Below are 25,372 nucleotides of genomic sequence, written 5' to 3'. Positions count from 1 at the left end.
CTCTGTTCTCTACTAAACAATGATTCTTGCAATAAAGCTGTCTTTATCCACTTTAGAACTACTGGCAAAGTATTCGATCTAACGCCAAGTCGCAAACGTTTGGAGACTTGGTCAAAGAACTACTTTATACTGATGATGCTGATTTTTTTTTTTTGTCTCCTTCAGAACGGGCCCTGTCGGTGGGGCATTAGAATACGCCGACTGCCTCCCTGCAGAGGGTAAAAGTCCCTCAATGGGGGTCCTGGATATGACCTTAAACTATATCCAGTGGTGAGGCCCCAGCTTGTGGGCTTTGGAGAGTGTGGAGCCATCCTTTAATTACCATTGCTTCCAGGTCCACTCTGACCCGGAGTGGTAGTACCTGTTAGGGTCCCAACTATGGGTTAAATAGAAACCGACATGAAAACAACAAATATATTCTATTAAAAAAAATTTTCTTCAAAATCTTTGGATTCGGCATTAAATAACCTGAAGACGGTTGATATGCCGTAAAACAAAAACAACCAACCTTCAGAACGAGATATAATGAATTCTTTTTCAGTTGCGTGTGACTCCTTTGATTTAACTATCAACATTAAGAAGACGAAAGTGATGTTCATCCCTGCACCTGGTGCTCCATACATTGAACCAAATATTTTTGTCAGGGAAAGAAGGCTAAATGCTGTAGACACATTTGTGTACCTAGGCAGCACCATCTTCAGAAATGGTTCCCTGGATGCAGAGATATGTCTTCGCATTCAGAAGCATTTGGAATACTACGAAAATGGCTGTGGTGTGATCATGGGATTTTCTGTCAAAACCAAAATTAATGTTTACTCGACTTGTGTTCTTTCTGTTTTCCTTTTTTCATAAGAGTGTTGGACAATACAGTGTCGTCACTTAAAGCAATTTGAGAGATTCCATCAGAAATGCCTCTGGCGAATTCTGAATGTAAAATGGCAGTCACTGACACCTGATACGGACTTTCTCAAAAAAGCTGAGCGTTAAAGATGAGGAATCTGTTGCACTGAGAAGGTCATGTTCAGATGGAGGATAAGAGGCTGCAAAAGCAGTCGTTTTACGGTGAGCTTAAGACTGGGAAACGTCCTCAGCATGGTCTAAAGAGGCGCTTCAAGAAGCGTAAAAGAATCTTAAAGCCTTCAGGATTCCTGTTCAGAACTGGGGAAACTTCAGCAAAATGCCGGCCTAAATGGAGAAAGCTAGTTAGAGGTGGATGTGAAATTTTTGAATAGGAACGAATTGACATGCTGAGCTCAAGAAAAACCCGAGGAAAGGCAAATTTATCAGTTTTACCTGATGCATTGAACAGTTGGAAATGTGAGGCTTGTGATTGGGTGCTCATCTCGAAAGCTGCTTACATTAACTACAAAAAAAAAAAATGCTGCGGATAGAGAGCAGGAAAGCGGAGGCAGAAGTGTAACCGATTTTGATACTCAACTTTGTCTGCCACATATGTCAGACTGCAAATCAGCTACTGGTTTGAAAAGTCACTTTCAAACCCATGGACGATGTTTGGATATCGCTGACAATTTACCCAGCAACTGCGGTGAGGATGGTCATGAACATTGAGATGGCTAGACTCTGTTAAGATGGAGTAATTGCCATATATATATATATGCCAGGTGAAGGTTGAACAATGGCATTACGAATATGTGGCCTGTTAGTATGTATGTATGTATGTATATATATATATATATATATATATATATATATATATATAACAGGCCGCATATTCGTAATGCCATTGTTCAACCTTCACCTAGCAAATTTTTTTTTTTTTTAATTTTCACACTTTTGCACTGATTTATTTTTCCCCCTGGCTAAACCGCAAATATAAAGTTTTGCATGGGTTTGAATACCCTATATATTAAGTTTCCTGTCTGTAGACCAAAAACTGACAGAAGTTTGGTAGGCAAAATTTTTAAACAAAAATATGTATGCATAAATATAGAAAGAGTTTTGTTTGTTATAAACTTTTTACGTAAATATTACGCAAATATAAATCACGTAGAATATCTGCATGAATATAATTACACGTAATAGTTAACTAAAGATGATCATCCCATAAGAAAACCGAAAAAAACTAATAGGGAATTAAATTAGCTAGATCTTTTACAGATAAATGCAATTCCATGACCCATATATAACAAAGTTGTCTTTTCTTAAATAAATAGAAAAAAAGTTATGAATATCAATACACAAAAAATCCAAATTTATAGGAGTATAGATGTGCATGTCCAGATAGACAAAGGACGTCTACCTCCAAGGAAAACTGAGACACAACTGCACCATACCATGTGTGCTATACCCTCACTGAGTCAGGAGAGTACTGGGAGGAAGAAAAAAATAAGTTGTTAACTAGGAATTATGAACACTTAAACAAAATTGGGGGGACAAAACACCCCATGGGACTAACGCAGGGTTAAGATGAACGTTTGACAAATATTTAATATTGGACTTGAAAACGATCATGTTATAGATGTGTTCTAAAGATGAATTCTTGGAAAGAAACTTTTTTTTTTTTTTTTTTTACATAGTAGTCACCACTTATCAAGGCCCGGAAGCCACTCGCGAATAAGGGTTATTGTGTGTATACTAATCAACGAGATAATATCATCGTAATCGTTAGTATTGGAGATTTGATAAAATGTTTTGCTTAAGAGGGCGGTTCATCAGGAATTTATGTTGGACTTGAAGACATCCAAGTTGTAGTCAGGTGGGAAACAGGCAAACGGAAGAGTTCCACAGGCTGCAGTTCTAAGAAAGAAACTTTGTTCATGGAATCTACATTTTGATTTAGGCACATATAAAGAGTGGGGAAAATTAATGACAGTGGTTTCATCCAGACGGGTGTTTATCATGAAAGATTGGCGAGGGGGGACCAGAGATTGGAGCTCAGACGAGCACTTGCCATGGAAATAACGATAAAGCAAAGGCAGGCTCGCAACGTCTCTTCTGTGGGAGAGAGGCTGCAGGGAAGAGAAAAGGGCATCCCCCACTAAACCACGAAGTCTATTTTGTACTCTGTCAAGGCAGGATAGGCTGTTTTTAGCAGCTCCTGCCCAGATGTGGCAGCAGTACTCCATCCGTGGACGTACTTGGCTTTTATATAGATAGAGAATTGCATCAGTAGTGAGATATCTTCTGGAGCGGTAAAAGAGTCCCACCATCTTCTTGGTGACCTTGGTAACAGACTTGATGTACGTGTTCCATTTCAGATCAGGAGTAAAGATCAAACCCAGAAGCTTGTCAAAATATGGAGCCTCCCCAAGACGAGAGCCATCCCTTTCAATTGATGCCAGATGGGGATCAGTGTTGATGTAAAGATAGGATCTTTGTTCATGAAAAAGCCATTTGGTTTTAGTTTGGTTTTAGATTGACAAAAGAAAGGATTTTTTTTTTCTTTTTTCATTAATTGTAAGATGAGTTTTACAGAGAAACCACAAATTCTCTGCTTTATCATTTTCATGGCAATTCCTCGTTTGAGCTTTAATCTATGACCTCCCCCGTCAAATTTTCACAAAAAAAACACTCATCTAGCTACAATAACTATCAATTTCTCCCCACACCTGCTGTGCCTAATCTAAACACAAATCTCATGACCAAAGCTTCTTTCCTAGAACTGCTCACCTGTAGAATTCCATTCCACTGGCTTGCTTTACAGCTAACTACAACATGGTCGTCTTCAAGTCCAATGTAAACAAGTTCTTGTTGAAACGCCCCTAAAATAATCAAATTCTACCCAATTTCCACCATTAATGATCATTACACTGTCTTGGTGACCATTGTACACTCATTAACTTTTATCCTTGAGTGGCCTTCAGGCTTCGATAAGTGATAACTCTTATTAAAAAGAAAAGACTAGCAATGTCTCTTTTAGATGAAAAAAAGTTGTATGAAAGCAAAGAAATTATGAATTCCATTTTGAATCTGTCAAGGGAGGCAAGAGTGCTTTGGCTGGTATCTTTCCGGATGGATCAACAATATTCCATTTTACGAAGTATCTCGCCATTACACAGAGGGTTATATTAACAGTTGGGAACTTTCTGGAGCAGTAAAATAATCCAACCATTTGTTTCCAGCAATCTTGAGGTTAAAATCTTCCGACTGACCCCCCCCCCCCCCCCATCGCTTCACTGCCTCTCATTTTTTTACTTGTTTTAAAAAATTGTTTCTGATAGGTGAATTCTAAGTTGACCCTGACCTTAATATTCTATAATTATATTTAAAAAGAGCAGACTGTCCAGCATTTCCAGTTTTGCAAAATATGCTTAAATATATTTTAATTTATACAGATTTTCTATTTATTATTATAGAGCCAATTCTTTTATTGATTATTATATTGTACCCAATATATTTAATTTCAAATTTTAAGACTTGGGAATCATTAGCTAGACTCAAAACCAAAACCTAATGCTCCAGCCTTAGTCGTTATCGTTTTCAACTCTCATCGTATCGTTATCATCAGATAGATAAAAATAGTTAAATATTAACTGATTTTAACATATTTTACTGTATATTTGCGCATGCGTACAAGAGCACTTTAAATTGATTGACGCCTGCCGAGTTCCAATTTTATCACTTTTGACCCCTTAGCAGCTATTTTTACCGGTTAAAAATCAAATTGAATTTGTTCCATAAATCCAAATCTCCTATATACCAAGTTTCAAGTCAGTAGACCAAACATTTACAGGAGTTTCGTAGAGACTTTTCCTCAGAAAGACAAAGTCACTTTTCTGTAGATGGGGATGATAAAGATCCAGTGTCAACAATTGTGGAAATTTGATAAAGTTTTCATCAATTAAAATATGAGTTGGCTGGAATTGTCTCTTTTATGGTTGAGTTTTCACACATGATGGGGAGCTGACGACGTGGATGCAAAACAAAAAAACGATGGTTGTTGTTGCTGCTGCATTCAAATGTGTATTGGAGTGTGAAAAAGTAAAGAAAGATCTACTCAAACTTTTTTAAATGTTTGATTGGGAAGATTACATTCTCAACTTCTTTACTAACTCTGTTCGAGATCGATCGATGTCTCCATTCAGTTTCAAGAAACAATGGATACCCCCTGTAAGAGTAGCTGTGTGAGTAATTGTGAGGCAAGGGTTGCGCAATCTTCAATCACACCACTCTGAATCGGCACTGATCGAGTCGGCAAGGAGTGCAAGACGACTGGAAACAATGCTGAGATAAGCAGAGAGCACATACAACACCTGAAATTCCCAAATGGTCACTCATTTTAGTACTGAACAGTCTTAACGTTGCTTAACTTTGAGATGTAAAGGAGAACTTTAATAGAATTTTCGAATATTTTTGTATCTTGTATAAAAATCAAGTTTTAACTCCAGGATGGGAGCTAACACTGAGAACCTCAACTAAAATAAAATGAAACAAAACAATTCCTTTCTATTTCTGTTCATGTAAAACGCATTTTTTCCTGAATGTTTTTCTGACGAGACGTTTTTTTTTTTTTTCATAAACTTTTTTAACATAAAAGACTGGTGCAACCAGATGAGGCTGTCGGAAGATAACTCCCTGACACAAATGCACCTACACTAACACCTTTCTGTTTTTTTTTTTTTTTTTTTTGTTTTTTTTTTGTTTTTGTTTTTTTTTAATTATTTGCACAACTAAGTCATATTTTGACAAAACCAAAACAATAGTCTCCTCCCCCCCCCTCATTTTTCTACACTCCCACTTCTCTACTAGCTTCCTATTTGAAAGGTCTTGGATATGACCTTAAACTATACTTGCGGGCTTTGGGGGTGTGTGAAGCCACCCTTTAATTGCCTTTGCTCCCAGGTGGTAGTACTTGTTAGGGTCCCAACTATGGGTTAAATAGAAATCGACTTGGAAAAAAAAAAAAATATGTTCTATTAAAATATTGTTCTTCCGAATCTTTGGATTCGGCATTAAATAACCTGAAAAGGGTTGATATGCCGTAAAACAACCAACCAACCAATTAACATAAAAGAACATGATTTTTAAAAATTTTTTCAATTAAAATAATTTTGAAGCGTAAATTGATTTACCGTAAACTTTCTTTTAGAATTTGCTACAAAGCTATTTATAAAAACTTTTTATAAGGGAGTCACCATTATCAAGGCCCGAAAGCCACTCGAGGATAAGGATTAATGAATGTAGTAGGTGGTAGTGTAGTAATCGTTAATGCTGTAGATTGTTTTTTTTTTTTTTTTTTTTTTTCTTTAATTTTAAGGGTGATGTTTGATCAACACTGCTGGGGAGCCATAAGATAAAATACTGTTTTGTTTTTAAATTCTCAAGTTTTTTATGGTAAACAACTGATCCCTACGCTTACAGATGCTAAACTTCTGACTGACAAACAATATAGATTTAGACAAGCCCGTTCCACCGCAGACATCCTCACTGTAATCTCTGAACGTATATACCATTCACTGAACAAAGCGGGGGAGGGCAGAGCGGTAGCTCTAGATATATCTAAGGCTTTTGACAGGGTATGGCATGAGGGTCTCCTCAGGAAAATTAAATCATACAGTATCACTGGTAGAATACTTAACATAATTAAATCCTTCTTAGATAAGAGAAAAATCCAGGTTGTCCTCGACGGTCGTACATCTAAACAGTGTGATATAAATGCGGGAGTGCCTCAGGGGTCTATCTTTGGACCTCTATTGTTCCTAATATTTATTAATGACCTCCCCGACAAAACTGCCTCTGAGATGGGTATATATGCTGATGACACCACGCTCTATAACAGGCATGACAGGAAAACAAATGAACACATAACTAAAGAAATAGCAAAAACACTAGAGGATGACCTCCAATCTGTAGTGGAATGGGGACATAAATGGATGGTCACATTCAATGCTGCCAAGACTAAACTGGTTTCCTTCAATAATTACAAGAAACCTTCTCTGCCACCAATAGCAATGGCCAGTGACTTCCTGTCTGAGAGTACATCTTTCAAACTGCTTGGCCTAATGTTCACAGGAAATATGAGTTGGAACAATTACATTGAAAACATTGCCAGGGCCACTGCGAAAAAGGTAGGCTCTCTCTACCGTGTTAGAAAACTACTGACACCTGAAAGTATCCTGTACCTCTATAAGGCCACCATTCGCCCATGTATGGAGTATTGCTGTCACATTTGAGCTGGTGCATTTGCTGCTAGTCTTTCGCTCCTAGACAAGGTTCAAAAGAGTCGCCAATCTGATAGGCCCTGAGCTGGCATCTAAGCTTCAGCCTCTGTCACATCGACGAAACGTTGCATCCCTCTGCCTTTTCTACAAGTATTTTAATGGTGAATGCTTTGACGAACTGCAGACACTTGTGACCCCACGACGTAGACACCTCGACAAACCCGACAGGCAGCTAAATCCCACCCCCACACTAGAGATCCCTAGATGTAAAAGATCTTTCTACTCCAGTAGTTTCTTCCCCAAAACTGCTAGACTCTGGAATTCCATTCCAGGTCCCTGCTTTCCTACCTGTACTGACATGCAGAAGTTCAAGTGTAACGTGAACCGACCTCTTGCTACCCAAATCCCAACATAGTGCCCCAGTAGTTGCTGCCCCTGATAGTAGCCCCCTACACCAAAGTGGCAATGTGCCTTGTTTGGGGTCAAAATGTAATAAAAAAAAAAAAATTAAAAAATTAAAAAAATATTAAGATTAGGAAGCAAAACTAATAAAGTAATTGAAAGAGATTGACTTCCAAGAAAGTGTTTTCCAACGAACGACTTTGGATTAAATTTTGTTTTGTTGTGTGTGTTTTAAAGTTGAAATCTTTTTAAGATATGTATTCATAACTTATATATATGTAATGACAATTAAACAGTTTTTTTTTGTTTTTGTTTTTGCATTTCATTCTCATAGGGCATCATCAAATCAGTTTTTTTTTCTTTTTTTTTTTTTTTAATGAAACGTTTTATTTATTCAATTTTTCGTTTTGTTTCTATAGTTTAAAGCAATTTTCATTGAACTTTTTTTTTTCTTTTCAGTGAGAATGTTGGAACACAAACCAGCAAAGGTGTTGTGTATTGTGGCCACATTGTTGGTGTTCATTGTGACTATAGTGTTTAATGCCTTGGCCAGTCAACCGGAATACAGTTCAGGTAAGTAGAATCGAGTTCTTTGTTCTTTTTCCTTCGGCTTTAGAAAAAAGGGGCTTCAGATGCTTTTTACGCTTTCTTTTCACCAGGTTTGCGGACCCTTTTGCTCCCCTTCCACTCCTCCTTCATTACTCAACCGGAAATGACAGTCTCAGCGCACTGACAGATCTTCCACTGGATTCAACTGCAAAATAAAATTCGACTAATTAAGATGTTTCTTTAATACGCTATATGCAACAGCTTAAACCACGCACACACACACACACACACACACACACACACGCGCGCATTTGGAGAAATGTTTGTTCAATTATATTTCACGTTTTATTTATATCAATCCTTTAACTTATGAAGCGTGATGTAATTACAGAACATGTGACAAATATGAAAAACGTCTATATTCCAAATTTAAAGATGATGTTGACCATCTTACCGTTTATTTCTTTAAGTATGTTGAGATGCACAATTCTTGACAGCACCTGTTTCGTAGCGCAGAATCATGCATGTAATTGTGTCAATTTTTTCCGCCCTTAGGTGCGTTTTCTTCTGATGAATTATCAGTTTCAAAAGAAAATGACAAGTGGACAGGACTACAAAATCCGAAAATTGAGAGAGAAGTTGCAATTATTTTTTCATTTTGTTACGCCATCTTTTATATATATATATATATATATATAACTACTTCATTTTATCACTAATAGGTAAGCCTGATGAATCATAGCGTGGATGAAACGCCTTATATATATATATATATATATATATATATATATATTGAGAGAAAGGGAACGAAAAAATAAAATTATGAGACTTCCTCTGGATGAATGAAATTAAGAAAACAAAACACCAGTACAAATATTTTAAAATATATTTTGATGTAATGAAATGTATGACCCTGTTCCATTTCAGAAACGAAAAAGTTATTTGAAATTCGAAAAGGAGGGGGCGTAGTGTTGTGAAAGAGTAAGATTTCCTTTTGTTTTATAACGTCATATAGCCGTTAATATATTTAAAAATATATGATGCAATTTAATCTTTCTTGGGACGTGTGTGTGTAATATATATTGTGCGTGTGTACATATCTATATTGTTTCTCTTGGTCTGTCTATCCATTCCACTTTTTCTCGGAAGCCACTGGGCCGATCTGGTTGAAGTTTTGTATGAGCCTTTGTTATAAGGTGTATTGAAGTAAATATTATGATATCCATTTGATGCACAGTTAGAAATTAAGGATTAGAATTTAATGCAAAAATGAATATAAATGTAACCATATTCGACCATTAATTTAGCATAAAGCACTTATTCTAAGCCAGCAGGCTATAACTTTTGCCCATTTTAATGGGTTAAAAAATCTGAAATGATAAACATTTCATAAATTTGTAAAACACAATTTTTTTCAGTTATTCATCTAGATAAGCAATAACATTTTGGTCGTTTTGATACACATTTATATTTTAAATGTAACCGTAAAGAAAGGAAAAGAAAGACGAAACCAATTTGCTTTTTAACTTGCAATTTCCCTCTAACGAAAGGAACATGTGTACAAGTGTTTAATATTTGGCTTACGAAACGCGACTCTTTGTAATATTAAAATTAAAAACAAACATTGAATAAAAAAATAAAAAAATAACAAATAAAAGTTAATCAATAAAATGTGCCTTTTTTATAAAACGAGCATGCAAAATACTCGCTTTCAATTGGTTGAATTCCAATATAGGCAGCCAATCAGAAATAAGCAACTGTTTGTGTTATCCGTATGAGTGAACACCTTCGCACAGTCCATAATGAGAAGCATTGAATCATAGTTTGCAACAAGAAACTAAGTTCTTGACACCATGGTGTCACTAAGTGCCACACAAATTCTTATCAGAAAAATTCTGGTCGTAACCGCTGGCGCTTGGCTACTAGCATCTCAGCAAAATACACGTCACAGACTTCTAAACAGTGACAGCTTGTCGGTTTGATTCGCTCGTTTTTACAATTCAAGCCGACACACCTGCGGAAAGAACACGACGTCGTTTCATCTGAGATCCATCCTTTTCACTTTCAACCGTTTTTATTTTTAACTGTTCCACATATTACCTGCGAACATATTTTTGATTCTCTTTGAACTTGTCATAACAAAACAACACTTTCTTTGTGAACACTCCTTAATTTCTTTCCTTGATTCACGAATTTTGATTGTTCAACAAAAGCATAAACTACAGCTGATACGTTATGTTCGAATGTTTTCATTTACTTTTGATATTGTCGTGTGTGTGTGTCTGTACTTTTCCCTACGCAATAACTCTGTCAATTTTCAGTCTACAGACTCGAAATTTGATATACAGGGTACTGAGATTTGGAAAAATCTTTGTAATCCGTTTTCAGCCAGAAATTTGGCTGTTGAGGGGTCAGTTTAACGATTTGACCTTTGAGAACTCTACCGAACTCCTCCGACAATTTTTGGTCTAAACACTTGAAATTTTAGATATAGGTTTCTTGAACATAGATCTAACTTAATAACTTGATTTGAGCCCCAAACAAATGTTAAGAGGTCATAATAGGCGTCAAAGTTTAAAAAATTGACCGCTTTTTTTCTTTTTTTGCTCCACATACACCTCCAAACACCCGGGCAACGCCGGGCTGAAATGCTAGTATACCATAAATTACATTTCAGTTATCACAAAACATCAATTATGATCTTTATTTTTTTAATTTAGGTAAAATTCGCCTATGTTTGAAAAAAGATCATATTTGTGTGATAATTGGAATGTAATTTTACAGTGTGTATGTTTATTATATATATATATATATATATGCTCTGGGGGTAATTACATCTTTATTGAGCTTATTATTCATAACAATTTTCGAATTTTAAAAGGAATTTGAAGACCCGACGTTGCCCGGGATTGAATGATCAACAAATTTTTCACACCATATTTTTATTATCATTGAAATCAGTGAAGTCGCCCATTTTTCAAACAAATCGATTGATTGCCTGCTCTAGTTGGGGACCCATCGCGGTGCACTAGGAGAAAGCTCACATGCCTCTCTCTGTGACTTAGTTCATAGTACATTGTAGTCTACATTGCACTGTAGAGAACCTACTGTTGATTTTATAAAATTATATATATGGCTTGAATTAGTTTAAAATGCAAAAGTAAATCATACTTCATTTGTGTACCAAAAGGAAACCATTTCAAACGCGCCCCTGTCATATCAAAGACCCTATTGTAGATTTTATATGCGGAGGCTTTCGCCTTGTGTTGTATAAAAACTTCTCAAATGCACTTGTGATGTTAGGCTGTGTTAGGTGTTAACTTTAGTCAAAATCGTTTGTTCCTTCCTTCATCAAATTATTTCGATTAGTGATACTTATTGAAGACATTCTGATACAAAACCTAAGAACACTGCCAGGCACATAAAGTACCTTTGTGTGAGATTTCATAAAAATAAGCCCAGCCGTTTTCAAGTCCATAGGGAACAGACTTTCAGACACACAGTTCCTTATATATATATATATATATATATATATATACACACACTTCTAAAATGTAAAACTATTATCGGCCCAATCGTTTTGGAGACCACAGGAAATGAACTCACATACACATGCAAACAAAGCACCCTTCCATATATAAATACACACACAGACACACGTGTGTGTATATATATATATATATATATATATGAGCTAACAGTTAATACAATATGTTAAAAAAACAAATTGAAATGAGTTAAAAACATATTTAATCTGAAAAGGAAACACTAGATAAATGGATAGTCCTTAATCCGCGGAGTTTCGAAGAAATACTCTCCTTCTCATCAGAGGGTAGGAATTAGCAAAATGCGGGATCGGATTTTGCATGCAGAAGTATTTGATGAAACAACAAGTAAGTCAAAGATCTTACTTGAAAACAAAATAAGTTAAGCAGAGGGAATATGGTAAAGAAAAAGGTGATTACACATGACTGGATAGTCTGGTGGAAGATAAAAAATCCAGTGACGTTAAAATCCAAATGTAAAACTTCAAGAAAGTTAAAAGAATTTCCATTTGTACAATATAATTATATATACACACACACACACTCGCACACACTTTTAAAAAAAGTATTTTTTATTATACTCTAAAGACCTATGTCATCCATACTGTTTCGTTGAATGAAAGCTTTTCAGTCTGGCTGGACTGGCACCTCTCCCTAGCCAGGAATCAAATTTTATAGTTAGCCGTTGCTCAAAACAAGGTACATCAAGAAGATTGACTGGGAAGCCATCAGTGATCGCACCAGAAATGCCCTATAGTGTAGCATCTTTCTCTGCGGAACAATGTGCAAATGAGGATACTGAATAGTTCAAAGCAGCGATTAAAGCACACATTCCCACATGGAAGTTTTATAGCAAACCCCACTCTCACCAATAGCTCATTTCTACTTGCACAGCTTTCATTGCTCAAAAGCAGCATGCATCCCACAACCTTATCCAACATAAGTTTATACTATTAAAAAAATTCTCCACTGAGGTTATCTCAGTTCTCTCTAAACTCTTCAACAAATTACAGAATCGTGTTTGCCTGCTGGAAAATTATTTCTGTAGTACCAGTTTCAAGAATCCTGGCAACAAAACTGACCCACTAAACTATCACCCCATTAACCTCTTCTCTCTTTTCGCCAAAATCTTTGAGTCCTTAATCAATCAAGCACTAGTTCGCCACCTCATAGATCCTGAATTTCTTTCTAACTAACAGTATGGATTTAAGCAAGACTATTCTACTGGAGATATCCTAACTGTAATCTCTGAATATATTATGCACAGAATAAGGCAGGGGAGGCTAGTGTAGTAACCCTAGATATAGCTAAGGCCTTTGACAAGGTTTGGCATGATTGTTTTTTCATAAAATGTCAAATCATATGGTATTACTAGACGAATACTCAACATAATCAAAACTTAGAAAAATCCAGGTTGTCCGCGATGGTTATACATCAAAACATGATATAAATGTGGTGTTTGCCACAAGAGTCAATCTTTGGACCTTCATTATTCTTGATGTTCATAACATAACCTGATAAAATTGTCTCAGAGATGAGTATATTTGTTGATATCACACTCTATAACAGACATGATGGGAAAACAAATTAATACCTATCTAAGGAAATAGCTCGAGCCTTAAAGGAAGACTGTAGTGGAATGGAGGCATAAATGAATGGTAACATTCAATGCTGCTAAGACTAAGCTTCTTTCCTTTTAGTAATTGCAAGAAACCTTCTCAACTACTGATGACCATGACTAATAACATCCTCCCCGAGAGCTCATCACTTAAAATCCTTAGCTTAACATTCACAGGTAATATGAACTGGAACAGATACATTCAAACCTTTTCAAGACTGCTGCAAAAAAGGTGGGCTCTCTTTATCATGCTAGAAAATTGCTTGCACCTGAGTATGTTGTATCTCGACAAGGCCACCATTCGCCCATGCATGGAGTATTTTTTGCCACATCTGGGCTTGTGCATCTGCCACTAGTCTTCCTTTTTAGATCGGGTCCAAAAAGTTTCCAATCTAATAGGTCCCCCATTATCAACCTCTGTCCTATCACAAACATGTTATATCCCTCTGACTGTTTTACAAGTATTTTAATGGAATGTGCTCCAATGAACTCTAGGCACTTGTACCCCTTTGACATAAATATCCTGACCAACCCAACAAGCAACAAGATCCCACAATAGAGATGCTTAAATAGCGGAAAACCTTCAACTCAAATAGTTTCTTCTCTTGAAATGCAAGACTTTCAAATTCTCTACCAGGTCTCTGTTTCTGACATGCAGAATTTCAAGTGTAATGTGAACAATGTTTTCTTATCTTCACGTCGGCTAAAACTTGTACCGCAAAAAAAAAAAACGAAACCCTTTAAATAATCGTCCAGTACAAGGGAGGTTACTCCTTTGATTTTATGCGTTTTTTAGGTTTTTATGCGTTTTTTAGAAAAATAATTTTCTTGGAAATATTTTTTAAATTTTATTTACCTGATATAATCGAATTATTTGATCAATTTTTGTCACCTTAAAATAAAATGTTTCTCAATTTTCTATAATTGTTTTCTATCAACCCATAGTGGATCCTAGAACCAAGGATTCTTTTTTTTTACTTTTTTTTTCTTTTACAAATCTTTTTTTCAAATTTTTTTCTTTGTCTTTGTTTTGAAATGAGAAAATCATTTGTTTTGTTTATTTTTAAGCTGTTTCCCTAATCGACGTTAATATTTATTTTTCGGCTCTCAACCGAAGAAGGCTGATGGGCAGATCATCAAAAATTGAAAACAAAAAAAAATAGCAAAGCTTACGATGTCAGTCTAAAGAAAAATAATAGAAATAAAATTCTTACAAGTTTATTTAGCAAATAATTTTTTTAATGAATGAATGAATGAATCACCGTTTATCAAGACCAAAAGCTATTTGAGGATAAGGGTTAATAAGATGAACAGTTGAATTATGTGAGAATTTAAAATCCCTACATATGATGAACAAAGTTCCTTTATAAAAGTATCCATGTGTTGAACACAATACTGCAGGGCTGCTTCTCAGCTGACTGTAACATGGTAGCTTTCAAGTCCAGTGTAAACAAGTTCTTGCCAATCTGTTTTCTTAAATAATCAAATTCTACCCAATTTCCACCGCTAACAATCATTACGATGTGTCGCTTACCAACTATCACATTCATTAACTCTTATTCTTGAGTGGCCGTTAGACCTTGATAAAAAATAAAATCTATAAAAAACAGCCAACTAAGAAAACAGCATTTTTTTCTTTATCAAAAACATCAAAACATAAAATATGAGGACTAAGAGCAACACTGGGAGGTGGGGAGGGGGGGGTATGTAGCTATCCATCATCGGTATGGCGTATTAGCTTTCGTGGAACTAATCTACCCAATTGACAACTTTTGTTTTTTGTTTGTGCCCCCTCGACATACATATGCCTGACAAACCAGCTTAGCAACAAAATCTCACCCCTTCACTGTTGAGGTCCATAAATGCAAGAAAGCTTTCTCCTAGTCTAATCGTTTCTTCCCTTGAATAGCTAGACTTTGGAATTCCCTTCCTCCTACCTGCTTCCCTGCCTGTACTGATATGCAGAAGTTTAAATGTAATGTAAACCAACATCTTGTTCATCTTCTCTAAACATGGTCCCGAATAGTTAGACCTTGCGTCAAAGAGACAATATGCATTGTTGAGGGTGAACATGAGTAAAGTGTCGCTTGATGTCCACACACCTATCTCCTCATACAAGCTAAGACTTCCCCGATGTAAATGCCAATTTAGTCATCAAATAGCCATGGAACAAGTAGTACGAGTTCACATAGTAAGAACTGGAATAAAATCAACAAAGATTTGGGGTTAAATTGAGTTGATTTGCAAGAAAAATGGGCAATCCATTACAATCATTAAACAAACTGACTTCAAAATTGCTTGCAGGTCAAGTTTGGTTTGCTCTGGTTCATCTTGAACAAGATGACCTGCTTAGACCAGTTTCACAATATGACCAGCCTACATTCCACACACCTGCACACTGCATATCATAAAGACCAAATTCCATGAAACTGATTGTGTTTGCAGCGAAGATTATATCCTGCTGCCCAACATCGCTTGTTCCTGGTGTTCGCCAAGGATCTGTCAGGAGACATCTTGCGGAAGGTTCTTCTTTGGGTTGATACTTGATAAGTTATTTACTATTTTGAAGATCTCCGTACATACCTCCAAGTCTGGAAATAGTTAAACTTGTGGGATTTATCTCAATATCAATAAACCTAAAAGATGTTTAAAAACTAAAAGTCACTTTTAGAACTGCCAGCAATCACTGCAAAAGGATTATAGAAAACGTGAAAGTGTATGCTCAGTCTTTCAATCCAAAGTAAATGAACAGGTTAGGCTTAATTCTTGTGAGTTTTGGCAAATAACAAACAAGATCTTAAATAGATGTATATCTTCTATCCTAACCCTCATCAATGGGCCTGATGTGATTTTGTGAGCATCTGACAAAACCATGGACTATTATGTGTGGAGCTCAGTTGAGAAAGACCCTAACAATTGAGAGAACCATCTTATGAAAAACAATCTCATCAGTAAATTAAGAAATATTAATGTTTTCATTAAAATAATTTATAAATTAAGATTCTCTACAGTGCAATATACATTACAATGTATGGTAGACGAATTCACTGCATAAATTCATATGAAACTTTTACCCAGTGCAACAAGATCGATCTCCAAATAGAGCAGGTAATCAATCGATTTGATTGGAAAATTGGCTGATTTCACAGATTTCAATGACAATAAAAAAGCTCATTCAATCCTGGGCAATGTCCGGTCTTCCTACTAGTAATTAGATAAAAATCATAATTAAAATCTATTTTTTTATTTTTTTTAAATTTTTTTTATTTTTTTATTTTTATTTTTTTAATGAATCTGGGAAATATTCACGGGCACCACTAGTGAAATATTACAAGGATAATCTAAACTTAGACGTTGGTTGAAGGGAAGTTATTTGTGTGACAGCAGAACTCTGCTCTATCATACATCCAGAAAACCAATGGACTATTATATGTGGAGCTCAGTTGAAAAAACACTAACAATTAAGAGAACCGTCTTATGAAAAACAATAATCTCATCAATAAACATTCAATTAAGAAATATTTAATGTTTGCATAAAATGATGGATGGGTGGGGAATAAGTTAAATTACTTCAGTTAATTACAATTTGCAGCTAATTAGAACAATCAAAATTGAATTTTATTTTAACCATAACTCAATCACAGAACTAAAGAATATTTTAACATTTATTTTGTGTCATTAAAGTGTATAGGACAAAAATCTAAGCAAACAAACGTCAACAAATCCAGTTTTAGCATAAAAGTCATTTGTGTGGCAGCAGAACTCTGCTCTCGGTTATACATCCAGAAAATCCATCGACTATTATGTGTGGAGCAGAAAACCATTCTGCGTGAATGTCACCTCAAATAAAGTTAGTAATACATACTCTGCGTGTTGTTTTTGTCAACCCAGACAATCTAGGTGGCACAGGCATGTCGGTATACAACTAAGAATCTGGATGACGACAGTGAAACTGGCATAGGGCTAACCACTTCCCTAGACAAATTTATAATTAAAGGATACTCTAACATCTAAATCTGACCCCCAAGATCACCATGGGCTAAACGTTGTCTTAAGGAGAATAGTTTCCCATCTCCCTGGAAAATCTCATCAGTATGCCCTGTATTTAAGAATTCAGGTGATCGCTCATCCCCCTCTCAGTACAGGCCAATAAGTCTCCTGTGCGTCATGAGTAAGTTGCTAGAATCTGTGTTAAATACAGAAGTAATCAACCATCTCAACAAAAATAACCTTCTTAGTGACACTCAATATGGTTTCCGTTCTGCTAGATCTACAGCAGATGTCCTTACAGTTATATCGCATAGGATTAGCAAATCTCTCGACGATGGCAATCTTTCTAGGGCAATTGCTCTTGACATATCGTGAATGTCGCTAAAAGTAAAGTTAGTAATACATACTCTGCGTGTTGTTTTTGCATTTTAAACTTTAATTCAAGCAATTATATAAATAAAAATAATTTTATAAAATCAACAGCAGGTTCTCTACAGTGCAATGTAGACTACAATGTATTGTGGACTAAGTCAGTGTGGAGAAACGTGAAGCTTTCACCTGGTGCAACGCGGTGGGTCTCCAATTTGAGCAGGTAATCAATCGATTTGATTGAAAAATGGGCGATGACACCGATTTCGACAATAAAAATATTGGAAGTGTGAAACATTTGTTGATCCTCATTCAATCCTGGGCAAGGTTGGGTCTCCCTGCTAGTAATTAGATAAAATCATAATTAAAATCTATATTTTAGTGAAATATTACAAGGATAATCTAAACTTAAACGTTAGTTGAAGGGAAATCATTTGTGTGGCAGCAGAACTCTGCTCTGTCATACATCCAGAAAACCAATGGACTATTATATGTGGAGCTCAGTTGAAAAAACACTAACAATTAAGAGAACCGTCTTATGAAAAACAATAATCTCATCAATAAACATTCAATTAAGAAATATTTAATGTTTGCATAAAATGATGGATGGGTGGGGAATAAGTTAATTTACTTCAGTTAATTACAATTTGCAGCTAATTAGAACAATCAAAATTGAATTTTATTTTAACCATAACTCAATCACAGAACTAAAGAATATTTTAACATTTATTTTGTGTCCTTAAAGTGTATAGGACAAAAATCTAAGCAAACAAACGTCAACAAATTCAGTTTTAGCATAATATAAGATCTGGAAGCGTGTTTCTTAGTTAAAAACGATACATTTTTTTCACATGTGACAAAAAAAAAAAAATTATAAATGTGAGAATTTTTTAATATTTCGGGCAGCCCTCTGTTCTTTATCAATCTTTTTTAATGGAAGTTTATTGAATACACAACTTCAGTGAAAAAACTAGACATATTTCAAACTTGTACGACATTCATTTCAAAAGATCTGAGATAACGCTTTTTATCTTAATGCATGTGTTGCTCCGTGTGAAATTGTACGTTTGACCTGCAAGAGAATTTCTCTTAGCATCTATGTATGCATGTCGTGTTTTGTTAGCGTTAGGTACAAATGTTTTTTTAGTAGTGTCCAAACGAGATCAAAACATAAACAGTCTGTGGATATTTGGTATAATCATGTTGACAAACCAGTTCTTGTTATATTGCCAAAGTTAAGCAACGTTGAGGCTGGTCAGTACCGGATGGGTGACCATTTGGCAACCCCAGGCACTGTATGCAGGGACCATCAACACCCCTCTGTTAAAATCTAACAATCATCTCCTTTGATGAGGATATACAAGCAATTGGGAACCACTCATGAATTTTATGTTCCCATGAAACTTCTTCCTTTGGAGGAAGCCTGTTCAACTCCCAAGGAACGTGCCACTTTGGTACAGTGAAGTCTGGGTATTTATGAAGGCTGATAGCAATGCAGAAAAAACGAATGATGAAAGAAAGTGAACAAAAATCGTCTATTTATTTATTTTTTTCAAAGACTTTTCACATTTTGAATCGGTAAATATAAAACTTGCTGCTTAATATTCATAAAAAAAATATCCATAATGGTGTAACATCTTTAATAATTTCGGGAGAAACCTCCCCATTTCTCAAAAGGAAGTAATCCTACTATTAAAAATATTCATGATAGAAAATCTTTTAATAATTTTAAGAGTAATCTCCCCTTCCCCCAAAAGTTGTACTCGTTTGTCGTGTAGATTGCACAGTATTATTTCCACTTCAATATCGATGTTTTTTTGTTTTCATCATTAATTGAATATCTTTTTAACATAATTTACAGATTATAGATTGAAGTCATTGTTCTTTCAACATTAAAAAAAAAAAATTGAACATATTCTATATTAAAAATATTATATTCAAAGCCTAAACAAATATGAATTCTCAAATTAAGTTAAAAAAAAAAAAATTTTTTTTTCAAATAAAACTTCATCAAATAAATATTAAACTACGTTTTATTTAAAATGAAGTGTTCTGAATATTTATTTGAATTGCTAAAGTAATTATTAGGCAGTTACACCGTAAAACAAATTTCAGGTTAAAAAAGAAGTACATACCACATAAGACCTGTTTCAGTGTAATAAAAATATCCTGATAAAAAAATCTAACCTTTTATTTCTGTAGATTAGACACCGTTTCCATGTAGTATAAATAATTATTAGTTATGAATGGAAAACACAGAATTATCAGTTCAAACATTTGCCCTTCTAAGTCTCTTGTGTTGAGTATCTTCATTTTTTTTTTTTATTTATTTTTTTTTTTTTTAGTTCCATTTTCCTTTAAAACGTTTCTCCAACACTGAAATATCCTGATGGAATCTGATGTTCATCACTCACATCAGATTCTCTACAAAATTTTCAAAAGTGACAATGTAAAAAAAAAACAAAAAACAACAAAACTACCTTATTCAACAAGAAAGCCAGAAATGGATTTTCCATGCCATTTTGCATATCAAAATGGCCACACATGTCCTGTATTTTTTTTTCCTAGTGTTGCACAGTGTTATTTTATTTTTAGTTATATAAATGGATATTATTGGTACCATTTATTATCATGCAGAATAAATGAATTCATTTAGTGATAACTAGTAAAATTGTGCATTTAAAAACAAGTTTAAAGATTCAAAATTGATACTAGAATTGTCCATAAGAACATGTGGCATAGTGGATACAGTATATGATTAAATTCAATTCTAAGTTACTCTGAAGGCTGAAGGTTCAATCCTTAATGTGGGCGACACTCAAAATACAATCATAAATTACTTAGGACTTTTACCAGTCAAAACTGACAGAGCAAGAACATGCTACTACTCCTGTGGATTAAACAATGGATTTCAGAGTTCAACAAAATACACCTGAAGAAGGTCGGCGGTTACATCAACCAAGGCATTGTGAAAATAACATTCAAGATGAGAATAGTAGTTTGAATAATCGAAATACAAATTAGCAAATTTAGAAATATGCTTGCGTTTTGATTTTTATCAAATGAATAGAAATATTAACATTAAATCTTAGGTTTTATTTAAAACCGTGTTCTGAATGTTTATTTGCTGAAGTAATTTTATTGGCCAATGATTTGCAGTTACACAAGTTAATATTTTTTTTATTTCTATTTTATTTATGTTCACAAGAAAGTTCTTGCAGTTTTTAAGTGTTAAATTCAGACGAACATAACTCTGCTCAAACAAAAATTTATTGATCGATATAAGTACCATCAGAATCAATAGACTTTTGCCAACACAAAACAAATGCCAGTAGCATAAAAAAAATCTTGTGTTCTGGTGGTGAAGTTGCTGAAGGCATATTTGATATCATTTATGTTTTTGAAGCATTTCTCATGCAGAAAGTTGTGGAGATGCTTGAAAAGTGGTAGTCTGTAGGAGCGAGGTCTGGAGAGTATGGTGGATGAGGTCGTTTCGTAACTCAATTCGTCCAAATTCTGCAGGGTTGATTTAGCAATGTGTGGTCGGGCATTATTGTGGAGGAGAATTGAGCCTTTTCTGTTGACTAATGCTGGATGTTGTCAGTTTCTGATGCATTTTTTCCATTTGTTGACAGTACTTGTCCACTATTATGGTTCTCTCTGTATTCCAAAAAAACTAATGGATGAGACCGGTCACAGACCACTAAACAGTCAGCATGATCTGCTTTTGATGTAACTCTAGCTTTGAGAAGTGTCATGGAGCTCTGTCGATATCTAACCACTGAGCTGAGCATTGCCAATTGTCATACAGAACCCACTTTTCATCACGCTTCACAACCCGGTCAAGAAACGCGTCGTTCTTGTTGCGTAAAAGAAGGGAAGAGGACACTTCATAATGGCATTTCTTTTGATTGTCGTTCAATTCGTGAGGTACCCATTTCTCAAGTTTTTTTTTTTTTCTTTCCAATTTCTCAAGTGGTTGAAAATTCAGAAACAAGTACTCAAACATGTGTGCATGATTTGGCTTCAATTAAGTCTCTTAATTGATTATTAACATCCTATGGCCGACCACTACGCTCAAGATTATCATTGCCACCCCAAAATATTTTAAATCACCATTGTGCTATGCGTTCAGTAGTGGTTCCTGGGCCAAATGCTTCGTTGATAATGTGAACTGTTTCAGCAGCTTTTCGACCTAGCTTGAATTGAAATGAGAAAATTGTGCAAATGTGCCTTTTTCCATCTTGTATTCAACGTTCTGAAAATAAGACATAATTGTTTTAAAACGATTGTGATTTAAATGACAGACCACAAAACGTTCTCTAAAATGATATAAAAAGTAAAGGTTTTATAATGAAAACTTACTTGAAAATACATCATTCAAAATTAAAAATTCCACGAGAACTTTCTTGTCAACCTAATATTGTTGTGTAGGAGAAATGAAGCTTCTAACATTTTGAAAGATAAAAGAATATATATTTTTCTCTTCATCAAGACTTAGATATTGTGACGTCATGGCGAACATGATGTCTCAGATGGTAATTGGAACATCCATGTAGTCTGTGTGTTCCTGATAATGAACAAACGTTTGTTGACATTTGGATAAGTTCGAATCATGAAAGGAAATGTATGAAAATATTTTTGAAACAAAACTATTTTTATACATTTTTTTTTTTTTTTTTTACATATTTGGTTGAAAGTTCTTTCATTTTTGTATCTCAAATGTCTAAAAAAAAAAAAGTTAACATCCTACAAAAATTATACTCACTTTTTTTTTTTTTTTTTTTTTTTTTAAAACGAAAACTTAAAAATCAAACATTGGAATTTTCAGAATTAAAACGAGGAATCAATTTCAAATGATATTGTAAAAATGAATTTTAAAATTGTGAAGCTAATAAAAATTATTTTAAAAAATAATTTTTTTTTTTTTTTAATATTAAAAAAAAATGGTTTAACGAACAAGATTGGCAGGAGTAATCTCCCTTGGATTGATCAAACTTTAAAAAGCAATCTTAACGGAAACTGTTCAAAATAAACACCTGCACACACATACGCGCGCGTGCGCGCACACACCCACACACACACACACACTTACACACACGCGTGCGCGCAAAAAGACACGGACAAAAAACACACACGCATAAAAACACACACGTACAAAAGACAGATGCACAAAAATCAGATACGCACAAAAAACACTCACAAAAATAAGATTTTATTTTTATTTCATTTTTTCTTTTTACATAGGCATCATCACTTATCAAGGCCAAGAGGCCACTCGAGGATAAGGGTTAAAGCGTGTACAGTAGAAATTGGACAATATAGTAATTGTTAGTAATCGAGATTCGGTAAATTTGTTAACTTATATGGAACGGCTCATCAAAAACTTGTTTACGTTAGACTTAAAGACAACCATATTGTAATCAGCTGGAAAGCAGGAAAACGGAGGACAATTCCATAGGCGCGCAGTTCTAAGAAAAAGCTTTACTCATGGAATCTACGCTTAGGTTTAGGCACAGATAAAGAGTGGGGGAAACTAGTGATAGTGTTTTCTGCTAGACTGGTGTTTCTTGTGAAAGTTTGGCGAGGGGGGCGGCATAGAATGGAGTTCAGCCGAGCACCTGCCATGAAAATAACGATAAAGCAGAGACAAACTCACAACATCTCTTCTGTGAGAAAGAGGTTGCAGAGAAGAGAAAAAGACATCCCCCACAAGGCTACGAAGTCTATTTTGAACTCTATCAAGGCAGGGTAAGTCTTTTCTAGCAGCTCCTGCCCAGATGTGGCAACAGTACTCCATCATTTGGATTATTTGTAAAGCAAATTCTTAATCTTTTAATCTTAGTCTTGAAAATTAGAATTAAAACAAGAAATAAACTAAAAAAAAAAAAAAAATTCTAAAATTGTGAAACTAAACTTATACATTCATGATTTTTATACATTCATGATTTTTATACATTCATGATTTTTATACATTCATGATTTTTATACATTCATGATTTTTATACAATCACGTGTTAAATTGTACTTGTTGATGATGCCATGCTCCTGGCATAATAGCAAATTGAATGTCTACACATCTTAAGTAAGGGTTAAATCCTTAGAAAATGACTTTCTGTATCTGCTAGTATGAGGTAAAAAAAAAAAAAAAAATTTCATGCTACTAAGATTGAGCTTCTTTCCGTTACGAAAATTAAGAAATTTTTCCAACCACCCATTATCATAGCTGGTAACGCCCTTTTCAAGATTCCAACAAACGCCCCAGGATGACATTCTCAGGCAACACGAAAGGGATTAAGTACATAGAAGATACTGCCAAATCTGCTGCAAATAAGATAGGCTCCCTCTAGCAGGCTAGAAATTATCTAACATTTATTGTTACCTTACATCTCTACAAAATTATTATTCGCTTGTGCATGGAGTGTTGCTACATTGGAGCTGATGCCCCTCTTCGACGGGTTGCAAAATAAGAATGTCTGACTTTATAGATCCTTTACTGGTTGCCAAGCTACAAGTCCTGTCTCTCCCTAATGTTGCATCCCTGTGCTTGTTTTACCCGTACTTCCATAGAATGTGCTGCGATGAACCCGACTGCACTTGAATCCCCAAACAAAAATACCCTAATTAGTTACGAAAGTCCACCCCTTCACTGGAGAGATCCCAAATTATGAAAAAATGTTCAACTTTCCTCAAACTGTTTACCTTTCTACTGCCTGTTTCTTTGATAGTACCAACTTTAACAACACATGTGAATATTGGCAGCAGCCAAACGATAGATGGTTAGCGAAGGTATTAGCAGCAGCTGTTTTTGCACGTATGCACGGGCTTGTCATAAAAAAGAAAGAACAGCACATGGTCGAAGAGAAGCAACAGTGTGTGACAAAAAGATGGATGTGTAAAAAAAAAAAAAAAAAAAAAAAATGTAAAATCTAAGTAAAAAAAAATGGCTGCCGAAGGCTAGTGTGAAGTCGGGAGAAAGGAAAACGCATTTAGGTGGGATGGACGTGTGGCCCTGTGGTGGCGGCAAGAGAATTTTAAGCTGGTGTCTAGATGACAAAATAAACAGTAAAAAAACAAAAACAAGATACCGGCATCGCTTGGAAAATAAGGGTAATGCCTTTTTGCTAAAACCAAAAAGCAGTTTGATTTATTTTTGTTTGTTCCTTTTCGACGGTGCCAGACGGTATGGGGGGGGGGGTCTGAGAGGTTTTAGAGACACGGGGGGGGGGGTCTGAGAGGTTTGAACTGTAACGAACACGGTTCCAGCGTAACAGCCATGTTACACAACATGCATAAATTTAAATGTAATATGAACAAATATCTTGCTGGCAAAAGCCCCACCCAGATTGCCTCTATAAGTCTGGCCCTAATCGCAGTAAGTTTCGGTAACAATGTCTTGTTTGGGGGGAATAGAAGTTTTCGGATTTTTTATTTTGTTTATTTATTTATTTATTTATTTTTTACGCCCAATAATCATTGTTTGCTTGGATTGATGAGACTTTTTATAACGATTAAATTTTGCACACAAACAAATGATTTGTTAAATAAATTTCTGAACCGTTTTGGTTCTTCCTCGGCAGATGATGGTTACGGTGGAAGTGGAAGGCTGTTTGATAAGTGCATAAACATAATTTAAATTAGTTTTTGTCCAGAATTCTCCTTGTATATATTTAAAAAAAAAAAAAAAACGAAAAGAAAGAAAAATATCCGTAACGAAACAAAAATATATTCCGAAAATAATGTAAATTGATAGTTTTTTGTTTTTTTTTATATAAAGA

The 25,372-nt window shown here is 35.0% G+C and overlaps 1 protein-coding gene across 4 annotated transcripts in view; it reads left to right on the top strand.

Moving 5' to 3' along the window:
• LOC145278107 (uncharacterized) overlaps window positions 1–25,372 on the top strand; it is a 181,194-nt gene that overhangs the window by 86,446 nt on the left and 69,376 nt on the right. For all 4 annotated transcript variants that reach the window (XM_080130378.1, XM_080130380.1, XM_080130379.1 and 1 more), the window contains exon 2: window positions 7,983–8,096. In XM_080130378.1, coding sequence (XP_079986504.1) covers window positions 7,983–8,096 — 114 coding nt within the window. The remainder of the gene's footprint in view (window positions 1–7,982; window positions 8,097–25,372) is intronic.

This window comes from Euprymna scolopes, chromosome 6 (genome assembly GCF_053919585.1).
Source record: "Euprymna scolopes isolate OS-2025 chromosome 6, ASM5391958v1, whole genome shotgun sequence".
NCBI lineage: Eukaryota > Metazoa > Mollusca > Cephalopoda > Sepiida > Sepiolidae > Euprymna > Euprymna scolopes.
Note: the sequence above shows the minus strand (reverse complement) of the source record. Positions and strands in the feature narration are given on the sequence as shown.